Here is a 10,419-nt window from a genome sequence, read left to right on the forward strand (position 1 = left end):
AATGGACCAAATTACAGTGAAAATAGCTCGGGCTAGCCGGTTTTCGGATTGATAATTGAAAAATAGTCAGCGTTTGCAAAGTCGTTGAAAAATAGACACTATTTTACTGTAACACGGAAAGTTCCAGCATAATATACCGGAGATTGATGCACCTGTATATGAACTTCCAGCATATTATGATGTAACTCCAACACATGGAAAGTTCCAGCATAATATACTAGAGATTAGAGCACAAGTGTATGAACTTCCAGCATATTAAGCTGGAACTCCAGTATATTATGTTGGAATATTTTTCGTATTTTGAACAGTATTTTCGTTTAGATTTATCTTTATATAAAAAGTGGCTAAATTTGGATTACTTTTGAAACCGTGACTATTTTTCAATTACCACTTATAAATCTGGCTATTTTTGAATTTCACCCCAAATTACATCCTAAAAGGCCCATTTGAGTGGATTAACCACAGGCCCAAATCCTCATTTCCATTGTAATTCTACATCTTGACCCGAATTTCTACAGATTTTGTCTTCAACTTTTGAATTCTACCTCATTGCTGTAGTCAATTGCTTGAATTACAGGTTTCCCTCTCACCCTTCTTCGATTTATTCTATCATTTTGCTTATTTTTTCTTGTTTCTACATCAAATCCAAAACTCTTATTCTCTTTGAACAGCTCGGCAAAAATCTGTGCTCATTTCTTATTTGCATTTCTCTGTGTAATCTGAATTTTGCAGGTCCAATTGTTAATTTTTTCTGTAATTTGCTTACTGTGGCCTTTTTAGACAGAATTATTTGTTGAAAGATGTTTTCTTATTGAGTTTATGATCTGTTTGAGAGGAATCCAAATGTTTAAGTCAGTGAATGCTCATAATTGCTGAACCCATTAGCACTCTATGTGTGTGTGTGTGCACATTTATATATTTACATTGCTCAACTATGTGTGGGTACACATACACATTTGTATATTAAATTTCTCAGCTATATATAGGTCGAGTCGAAAGCAATGGCACATATACTACCTTAGCCTATATTGGAAAAGGAAATCTTTTTGGGGGTTTCTAATAGGGGCAGATGTAGTGCATTGTCATGGGTTCAGCATCTGAAGCCAGTAGCTTTGGGTCAGACTTAAAAAATACACTCTGTACAATAGATTTCGTACCCAGTTAATCAAATAGGCTGTGGTAGAATCTTGAACTCATAAAGTTCGAATCTTGGATCTGCCTGTGGTTTCTGACCGGGGTTTTGCCCCACCTTGAATGAGATATCTGGTTGATAAAAAAAAGGGCAGTCCGATGCACTAAGCTCCCGCTATGCGCGGGGTACGAGGTCTATTGTACGCAGCCTTACCCTACATTTCTGCAAGAGGTTGTTTCCACGGCTTGAACCTATGACCTCCTGGTCACATGGCAACAACTTTACTAGTTATGCCAAAGCTCCCCTAGTCGATAAGCATATGATATATTCTTTGTCAAATACTTGAATTCTTTTCTTGTGTCTCTCTGGGTGTATATATATTGCATTTTTGTGCTATAGACTGATATTGTTTCTTTAAATGTTGTTTCTTAGGAAAATATTCGAACTCAGTGAAGGTAGTTCAAAGTAATGGATAAGGAGAAAATAGAGCAGTTGAAGATTCAAATGCAGCAGTGGTTATATGAAGTTGAAGAATATGTTCACCATATACCTCCTACCCAACTTTATGCTGCAGTTGGAGTCGTCTTGTTTACCGTGATTTTGTTTCTAATAAGTAAGCTCTTACTGTATTTATTAGCACATTTCTCACTTAAGAGTCTCTTTTGGGTTGTTCTACAACAACAACTACGCCTCATTCCCAAACAAAGTTGGGGTTGGCGATATGAATCTTCACTTCTTTCACTAAGCTCAACTCATATCATCGTCACGTTAAAATGAAATAAGAGTAGTAGTGAAAATAAGTTAAATATATATAAAAATAGTAGTGGTATAATAATAACTTTACGGGAATGAATCGCATATGTTGGTTGAGAATTGCTCGTGAATTCATTGATAATGACTTTGCCAGGTTCTAGGAGGCTACTCTTCTTTTTTGTCGATCGAGCCGCTTTCCCTCATTCCACTCGTCCAGCCCTCTTCACGAACTTGTACAATCGATGCCACAAAGATAGCCAACTCTATTATCAAAGAAATAAGGAAAGGGGCGACAATTTGGCACCAGATATCCGGAGGTGTGGAAAGAGCAGCTGTGAGAAGCGGAAAAACCATCAAAAAACGACGATTGTTCGTGGAGGTTTCTACAGAAAGACCCCTTGGTTCTGGCAAACGGATCACAATTACAGGTACCTGGGAGCATACCGATGGAATGAGTATCACCTATATGGATCTTTTTCTTCCATTGTACCCTATTATTAGCTAAGTCTGTATTGACTCCAAGGATGTGTAGGTGTTTCAAGACAACTTCCTTCCATTTGCTTTTTAAGTCTATCTCCTCTCCTTCTACCACCCTCACTCACCATAGTTTCACACCGACGGACCGGTGCCTCTTTTTGTGCTCTTCGCATATGCGATTTACTCTTTAGATCAAATGTATCTCCCTCTGTGTTTGACAATCCGACATGTGGGGGCGAAAAACAAACCACTATAAACAGAATGTGACTTTGGTAGAACTGTACCCTTGTGGTTGTACCTTAAAGTGTTGAAGATTTTCCAAATCTGGTGAACTATTAATGCGAATGTTGGCTTACTATATCCAGTTATTTACGTAATTCAAGCAGTAAAAACATCAGCTATGTCTTCTTTTGTAACTTGGAAATTATCTTACTGTTTAAGAAATCTCTGTAATGCAACTTAATTTGCATATTGTGAAAAGGAAGTACCTCGAATTTGGAGAAGGATCTCGAAGGATAAGTATTTTAGGAGGTACAGAATAGAGGCGAGATGATTCTACCACATTATTGCCATCCTTCAAAGTCTGAATTAGGTTTTGAGCCAAGATTTGGCAGAAGATTCCTAATTATTCTGGACAATTGAAAATTTTCGTCTTCTGGTACTGGATGGTGGTCAATAGGCTAAAGGGATCTTAGTGACTCTATTGGAATTTCAACCTATCTATCAACACTGTCCTTGCTAATGTAAAGCAACCAATACTGTCCATTTTCAGCATATCATTTATATCTTAATCAGATCCAATTGCTCTTGACTCAAAGCCCCCGAGTCCCCTATATAATGTCTCCTGTAGTTCATAGTGCTACTGTCCAGCATATCTTCTTCTTAAGTCATTAGGTACTTGCGGCTTCTTTCTAACCTTAACGAAATATTTTTGACTTACTAGTATTCTTCCTTAAGGATGTGTATGACCAATGAAGACAACAGAACCAGCAAGTTCATCAATGGCTACTATTCCCTCTACTGTTTTAATCTATAATTTTTAAAGTGTTATCAAACGTTTGATGCGTTTTGAAATTGCTTTACATATGCTGGATCCATGCTGGGTGATAATGTGATAACAGAAGAAAGGAGTTGTAGTGGTGATGGTCATAGAGGATATTGATGTCAAAAGCAATGCAGATTGATTAAGGTTGATGTAGGTGTTGTAATCAATAGTGAACTCTATTCTTTCTTTTCCTCTGTAAAGACAAGTCATTATAGTTCTGACAGCAGTAAGAGCATTTGTTACATATGTTCGATGAGTAGATGTCGTTCGTGTGTGGGTTTGCAGTGGAATATGTCAGTGGGAATACTAAGAGTTGGCTTGGGTATGTAGTGGATTGTGTTAGTGGAAACACGAAGAGGTGTAAAATTGTGATGCTGATATTAACTCTTAGCAACTGTAGTATGTCTCCTGGTATCAGCAGCTCGGAACAATATATAGTTAATAAACTGAGTCACGTGATTGTAATAAATGATTCATAGAGAATTGGATATAGAAATGAACCACGTGCTGTTGAATTAAAATTGTCCTTGAATTACATGCCTCGCTCGGTCTTTCTGTTATTTTCTCCCAAAACATTTTTTCTTCTCTGCGCAAGGAACTTATAGGTTACGTCTATTTTTAAAATCTACTTCCTTCTTGGTCCCTTCCCTAAGCTTTTATGTCCCTCTTCTGTCCTTAAATGCTCCATGTTAGCTGCTGAATTTTTTCTCATCAAAAGCTGAAATTCAGAAATTCTTAGTGTCTTTTTGCAGTTCGCCTTTTTAAACGTACAACATCTAATACAATTTTACTCACTGGACTGAGTGGAAGTGGCAAAACTTTCCTCTTCTACCAGGTAAGTGCTGTTGAATGAACGAATGCAGGACCTGATATAAGCTTTTTTTAAAAGGTTATGTGACTTTATCTTTTTATGATGTCTATTATAGCTTAGAGATGGCTCAGCCCATCAGGGTACTGTGACATCGATGGAACCAAATGAAGACAGTTTTATGCTACACTCCGAGAGGGACAAGGTAGTGACAGCCATCTCTTTTTTTCTGTTTCTTTTTTTTTTCCGTGCCTTTTAACTAGATTATCATTCTCTCAGCCTCCACTAAGATGGATAAGATTTTATTAATTGCTAGTAGCCCACCTTCGATTGTATCTTTAGTTTTTTTCTTAATTGATTTGCTGAAGTGCCAATCTTTCTGCAAATGGACTTCAAAATTCAATTATTCAGACCTGTTTCTATTTGGCTGCAGAAGGGGAAAACAAGACCAGTTCATATTGTTGATGTTCCAGGGCATTCTCGTCTACGTCTGAAACTAGATGAGTTTTTGCCTCAAGCAGCTGGCATTGTGTTTGTGGTGGATTCGGTGGAATTTTTACCAAATAGCCGAACTGCTGCAGAGTATTTACTTTTAACTATTCATCTTCATATGGATTATATGCTTGATAACTGATTCTAACATTTTAACACCCTCTCACAAAAGGTACCTGTATGAAATATTGACGAAAGCAACTGTGGTCAAGAAAAAGATTCAAGTACTTCTCCTGTGCAACAAGGTTGATAAAATAACTGCACATACAAAGGAGTTCATAAGGAAACAACTGGAGAAGGAAATGTAAGATAACTCTACACTCCCATTTTAGTCAATAGTAGCGATATCGTTAGCTGCTATTTGCATCAGCAAACTACTCAAATCCATATTCTTAGAGTTCCTGAAACAATATCATCAGTTGATTATTTCAAAAAATAATAATTAATGTCAGTTGACTAAGTTAGGTGTAAATATAGGATTATATTTGGTTAAAAAAGCGCGTCCTCTACCAGGACTGCCTCATGGGAAAGCTAACTCAATAGTTCTGCATTATATCCTGTCACGTTTGTTTTCCGTTTTTTCCCTTTTTCTTTATCACAAACTTGGCCTTATGTTGATGCACTTATCTAAAACTGCTTTAACTTTATGTTGAACTGGGAATTTTCTGTTTTCTGAATGTGTTCCACGGTTGTTTTACCATTGTTATTCAGCGACAAGCTTCGTACATCAAGAACTGCAGTGTCTGAGGCAGACATTTCTAACGAGTTTACACTTGGAGTACCCGGAGAACCATTTGGATTTTCTCAGTGCTGTAACAAAGTAATTGTTGCCGAAGCTTCTGGTTTGACAGGTGAAATCTCTCAGTTGGAGCAGTTCATCAGGGAGAATGTGAAACCTTGATTCAATAGTCAGTCGACGACTCAAAGTGGTTTCCTTGTACCCTTTTCTTTTCTTCCTCATTGATGGAGGAGGAAGAAAAAGACATAGATGGGATGATCAAGATAAGAATAGAATTTGGACATTTTTTTTTTCTCTTTTGTAATTTGATTCATTCAAACTTTGTTAGTTTGTTATGTCTTGAAAAACTTGTTAATGGCAAATGCCTAGCTAGCTTGGACTATCTTTGTGTCTATTTTTTTTGCTCATTCCAGATTCCCCTTTGCTTGTTATTGCTATTGCCTGTGGAGATTGATTAGTTAATATTTGGTAATTTAGGAATTTCTTAGGGGAGACTTTGAATTCTTTTATGGTACGGCGACGACCCACTAAAATACCACTAGTTGGGTTTGGGGAGGGGGTAGTGTGTACGCAGACATGACCCCTACCGTAGGGAGTAGTAAATTGATTGCAAAAATTGAGATTATTTTGCTGACGGTTTTCACTCTTTAGGCAAATCAACTAGACTAATTGGAAAGATTTTGTTTTTTGTTTTTTGGGAGGGATGAAAGTGTCATCGGTTGTTAATATTAAAGTTTAAATAATATTTTGGAAAAGCTGAAGGAGCCATAAAATGGTCAAGAAAAGAAAAGATTAAAGCAAAAGCCAAAAAACATGAAAAGACAATTTGAAACAAAGTCGTCCTCAAAATTGGTACCTATAATAGGAGCTCAATAACCACAAACTTACTTTCCAAGATTGAATGTCCAGATGGCAAAATATCATTGGCTCTGAACTCTTTGTTTAGATAAGAAAATGGATAACATACCTCATGGAAATTCACTATTTTCTTTCTGTTCCTTACATGTATACATATTTTTAACACACCAAACCATTCCTTTGCACAAAACAGAAAGCAAGTAATAAGCAATCAAACTAGGAAAATTTTTGGGTTGATCAAATGGCTTCAATGACAATGACAACCTCCTTGGCCGGCGGCTCCGTCGCGGCCTTGACCAAAGTCCCGGCCGCGAACCGCCGCGGGGTTGTCATGGTGAAGGCAAGTTCAAAGGTGCCATGTGAGGGAGAAAATATTGTAATAAGCAACAAGAAAGAGAGCAACAACAGTGGCCGGAGAGAGTTGTTCTTTGCCATGGCGGCCGTTGCCGCTAGCTCAGTGGCAAAGGCCGCCATGGCCGACGAGGAGCCGAAGCGCGGCTCCCCAGAAGCCAAGAAGAAGTACTATCAAGTTTGTGTGTCAAATCCAACTGCTAGAATTTGCCACAACGCAAATTAAGAGAGGGGAAGTGTTGTCTTTATTCTTGTTATTATGCATGCTTTTTTGTTAATGTAAAAAGGAAAAAAAAAAAATTAAATAAGAATTGTTAAAGCTTTCTCCTGCAAATTTAGTATTTCAATTACCCTTCTTCTATTAAATTGCTTTTTTACTTTTCTAATATATATGTACTACATTGTACAAATGTGTATATATTAATAATCAAATCCAAGAGCGAGATAGTGCACGATTAAAAACTCGGTGAATAATGAGTTTGTTCGTTTCCCAAATTATATAATAGTTTGAAATTAATCAGTGACGAAATCATGGAGAGGTATGGTGGATGTAAAAAGTTTTTATTGTTCATCAAAATTTACCGGAAATTAGAACATTTATTAAAAACTACTCAAGAAAAGACCATCTAAATACCATAAAAAACAATTTAAACTATGTGAATGAGTAATACATAAAATAACATAATCTTTAAATGGATAATAAACTATGTAAAAAAACACTTTGGCCTTCAAAATTTTCCAAACACCAATGAGTAATTCTGGCTGGAATTTGGCATTTGCTTTCCTTCATTTTTCTCTAAAAATTCCATTGCTTCTGAATGAGTTTTGAACCAAAGAAAACCATAGCCCATAGATTTGCCAGTTTCTTTATCCCTAATCACCTCCACAGAAACAAACTGAAAATAACAAACCAATTAAATAATCAAAATTTAATGTTAAATAACATAAAAATATGAATTAGATAGTTAACACATGATTTGGATAGACGTTGTTGGGCGAGTTTGAACTTAGGTGTGTTTAGGGCGCATAATCTAGCGCTTGAGACATAAGCCTCACAAAACTAAGTCTCGGGCATTTTGCAAGTGTCCCACCTAAGGGTGAGCCCCGGCAATCCCAAAAAAGATTTTTAAAATACTGATTGTATTACCGATCTAAAAATTATATATGAAGAAATATAAAGAGTAAATTAGGTTTAAAAATTACCTTTTTGAATGTGTAACAGCACTTATAATAAAGATAATTCTCATCCATCCAGTCCTGCAAATTATTAACCTTAATACAGCAATGTTTCTCTTCCACACATTCTGCAACAAATAACCCCATATTAAAAGAAAAATTAAAATATAATATGACCAACTAAATTTTAGGTGAATATTGTTTAAAACATAAAAATTATTCCATACGTTTAAACAATAATAGCCTTTCACTTTCTCAAGTCAATTTTATCAAATTAGTATCTTTTGAAGGAAAAATACTAAGAGTTTTAAGAAATATGAAAAATAATTTTATTTTTTTAATCTCCTAAACAATTTTACAAGAATTTCTACTCATAAACTGAATAAGAAAATGGAGTGTTATTTTTAGTAGAGTTTGACTTTTATGTATCAATATTGTACATACTATCATGTTTAGCTTACCTACAATAGCATGTTATTCGCTATAATAACCTAATTTATTAATGTAAAAAATAACGTAAATAACATGTTATAGCAAGTTAAAATATATTGATTTTGCAAAGATTCACTACTAAAATAACGAAAATTTCTAATGGACACTCCATCGAAAATTCCTATTTTTAGTAGTGATTCTTATAACGTCAGTATATATAAGTTAAATTATTTTTGATAATAAAGAGTATTAATTACCTGAGAGCTTTGGCATATAAGGGGCAAATCGAAAAATCTCAACTTTATAACCAGTGTTGATTTTTTCCCAAACCTTAGCTTGATAATGAAGAATTTTCCTAGAAAATAAATCCATGGCTTCCAAAGAAATATAATAAATTGCACCAGCAGTAGGTTCAAAATTAACATTCATAATTCTCAATAATTCCAACTTTGATTTCTCTGATTTCTCATTGTATTTATCTACTGCAAAAGTTGTAGCTTTCTTTGCTTTTTCAAAAGCTTCAGAATTTTTGCCAATTTTCACTATTCCACATGGTGTTTTCCAACCAAAATCGTTCATCACATAGAAACCCTACATATTTTCAAAGAAAAATAGCAAAAAGAAGGAAGAAGTTAGTATTCAACAGGAAAAAAAAAGGAAATAACAAAAAACTTACGATATATCAAAACTATAAAAAGTTAAAAACCATACAGCTACATGAAAATACACAATAAAAAAAAATTAAAAAAAAAAACATGAAATATCATATTGGATTGCAAGAATAAATAAAGAAATTACAACGTGGATATTTTTAATTCAATAATAATAATAATAATAATAATAATAATCATGCCAACAAGTTCAATTGAACTTTTAGTATTTCTACATGTAGAAATTAAAATCACTAAACTTTTAGTGTTCAAACCGAACGAAAAACCGCACCAAACCGAAAAACCAAACCAAACCGATTAAAAAATCCGACTAAGTTTGGTTTGACTTGGTTTGGTATTGAGTAAGAAAACTCGAACTAAACCGACATATAAATATATAAATTTTATTTATATTTTTAAAACTTTATAGTGAATTTTCTTTAGAAATGTAGAAATATTTGGGATCCTCTCATGTATTAACCTTGAAAGTGTAAATTAATGAAAAATTATTGTTAGACGACTAAGAAAATAACTATCACGTGTTACTAAAAAAAAATTCCCATTAGAATATTTTAATAGATCATATGTTTGTCAATTTTTTTCATATTTACTAAACATATATTCACTTATCAAAGTTTTATCTATAATTTTAACAAAGTAAGATTATTTGAAATAATATTCATGTAACAAAAAAATCGAAAACCCAAAAAACCCGACAAAACCGAACCAATCCAAACCGATATAGTTGGTTTGATTTGGTTTTGATAAAAACCGAACCAACCCGATCCATGTACACCCCTAACCCTAACAAATACTATGTTCTGAACTCATAATTACAAGAAAGAGATTCGATAGTGAGGACATAAATATATATTGAACGTATCAAAGGTAAATCCCTGAATTCACTTCTGGCTATCTTAGAATAACAACAACAATAACTTGTAACAATAAGAAAATTAGCAGCTAGGGGTATTCACGAAAAATTTGTAAATACTTGATAAAATTAATTTAATAAATTTTTTAAGCACCTTAACTATTTAAAAAACGGAAATTAATGACAGATAAATTGTGTAGCTAAACAACAAAATCCATCGATGATCCTACTTAGCTACGAATTATAACAAATTATCAAAAAATTATGTTAGCTGCGAGCGATTTAACAACGTATTAGCAACAAAGTTTGTACCTGACTCTCAATCACATCTTCCAAGTATTCGTTTTGTTCGAAAGTATACGTTGCCATAATTGGTACTGAAGAAAGAATTGTTCTTATTCGTGAAGAAGAAAGAGATTATTTGTAGATGTGTTCTTAATTCTTATTGGTGAAGAAGAAAGAGATTAATTAATTGAAGATGAAAACAAGAAGTATAAGAGGAAAGAACCAAAATATATATAATAGGTGTTATAACCAACATTTATATGATAAATCCCATGCCAACAAGGAGTAGGAAGCAAGAAATTAAGTTTTATTCCTTTTAGGATTTTAACTAATAATTAGGGGGCCAA

General features: G+C 34.2%; 3 protein-coding genes across 4 annotated transcripts; 2 read left to right on the forward strand and 1 right to left on the reverse strand.

Moving 5' to 3' along the window:
- Positions 1 to 440: 440 nt before the first annotated feature.
- On the forward strand, positions 441 to 5,828 carry LOC107777467 (uncharacterized). Of its 2 annotated transcripts, none has more exons than XM_016597494.2 (7): positions 441 to 577; positions 1,565 to 1,745; positions 4,160 to 4,242; positions 4,334 to 4,420; positions 4,649 to 4,797; positions 4,880 to 5,011; positions 5,419 to 5,828. In XM_016597494.2, exons 2-7 carry the CDS (start codon positions 1,601 to 1,603, stop codon positions 5,606 to 5,608), a joined length of 786 nt encoding a protein of 261 aa, XP_016452980.2. In that variant the 5' UTR covers positions 441 to 577; positions 1,565 to 1,600; the 3' UTR covers positions 5,609 to 5,828. The 2 variants fall into 2 exon arrangements, with proteins under 2 accessions (XP_016452980.2, XP_016452981.2); XM_016597495.2 differs by lacking the exon at positions 441 to 577 and adding an exon at positions 589 to 732.
- A 717-nt stretch (positions 5,829 to 6,545) lies between these two features.
- LOC107777466 (photosystem II 5 kDa protein, chloroplastic-like) lies at positions 6,546 to 6,881 on the forward strand. The gene has a single exon (XM_016597493.2). The coding sequence runs from the start codon at positions 6,546 to 6,548 to the stop codon at positions 6,879 to 6,881; it is 336 nt and encodes a 111-aa protein (XP_016452979.1).
- A 362-nt stretch (positions 6,882 to 7,243) lies between these two features.
- On the reverse strand, positions 7,244 to 10,217 carry LOC107777465 (uncharacterized). Its single transcript, XM_016597492.2, has 4 exons — positions 10,100 to 10,217; positions 8,521 to 8,854; positions 7,859 to 7,959; positions 7,244 to 7,551 (listed from the first exon to the last, which is right to left on the reverse strand). The coding sequence occupies exons 1-4, from the start codon at positions 10,154 to 10,156 to the stop codon at positions 7,384 to 7,386; spliced, it is 660 nt and encodes a 219-aa protein (XP_016452978.1). The 5' UTR covers positions 10,157 to 10,217; the 3' UTR covers positions 7,244 to 7,383.
- Between the last annotated feature and the right edge of the window lie 202 nt (positions 10,218 to 10,419).

The sequence above is a fragment of the Nicotiana tabacum genome, chromosome 20, assembly GCF_000715075.1.
Source record: "Nicotiana tabacum cultivar K326 chromosome 20, ASM71507v2, whole genome shotgun sequence".
NCBI classification, from domain to species: domain Eukaryota; kingdom Viridiplantae; phylum Streptophyta; class Magnoliopsida; order Solanales; family Solanaceae; genus Nicotiana; species Nicotiana tabacum.

Bases quoted from the DNA above. Each gene is read 5' to 3' on its own strand.
- LOC107777467 (XM_016597494.2), top strand. From the start codon at position 1,601: ATGGATAAGGAGAAAATAGAGCAGTTGAAGATTCAAATGCAGCAGTGG. The intron at 4,243-4,333 runs GTAAGTGCTGTT...TGTCTATTATAG, and splicing joins AAACTTTCCTCTTCTACCAG to CTTAGAGATGGCTCAGCCCA. The intron at 5,012-5,418 runs GTAAGATAACTC...ATTGTTATTCAG, and splicing joins AAACAACTGGAGAAGGAAAT to CGACAAGCTTCGTACATCAA.
- LOC107777466 (XM_016597493.2), top strand. From the start codon at position 6,546: ATGGCTTCAATGACAATGACAACCTCCTTGGCCGGCGGCTCCGTCGCG.
- LOC107777465 (XM_016597492.2), bottom strand. From the start codon at position 10,156: ATGGCAACGTATACTTTCGAACAAAACGAATACTTGGAAGATGTGATT. The intron at 7,960-8,520 runs GTAATTAATACT...TATTTGTTGCAG, and splicing joins TTATATGCCAAAGCTCTCAG to AATGTGTGGAAGAGAAACAT. The intron at 7,552-7,858 runs GTAATTTTTAAA...TGTTATTTTCAG, and splicing joins GCTGTTACACATTCAAAAAG to TTTGTTTCTGTGGAGGTGAT.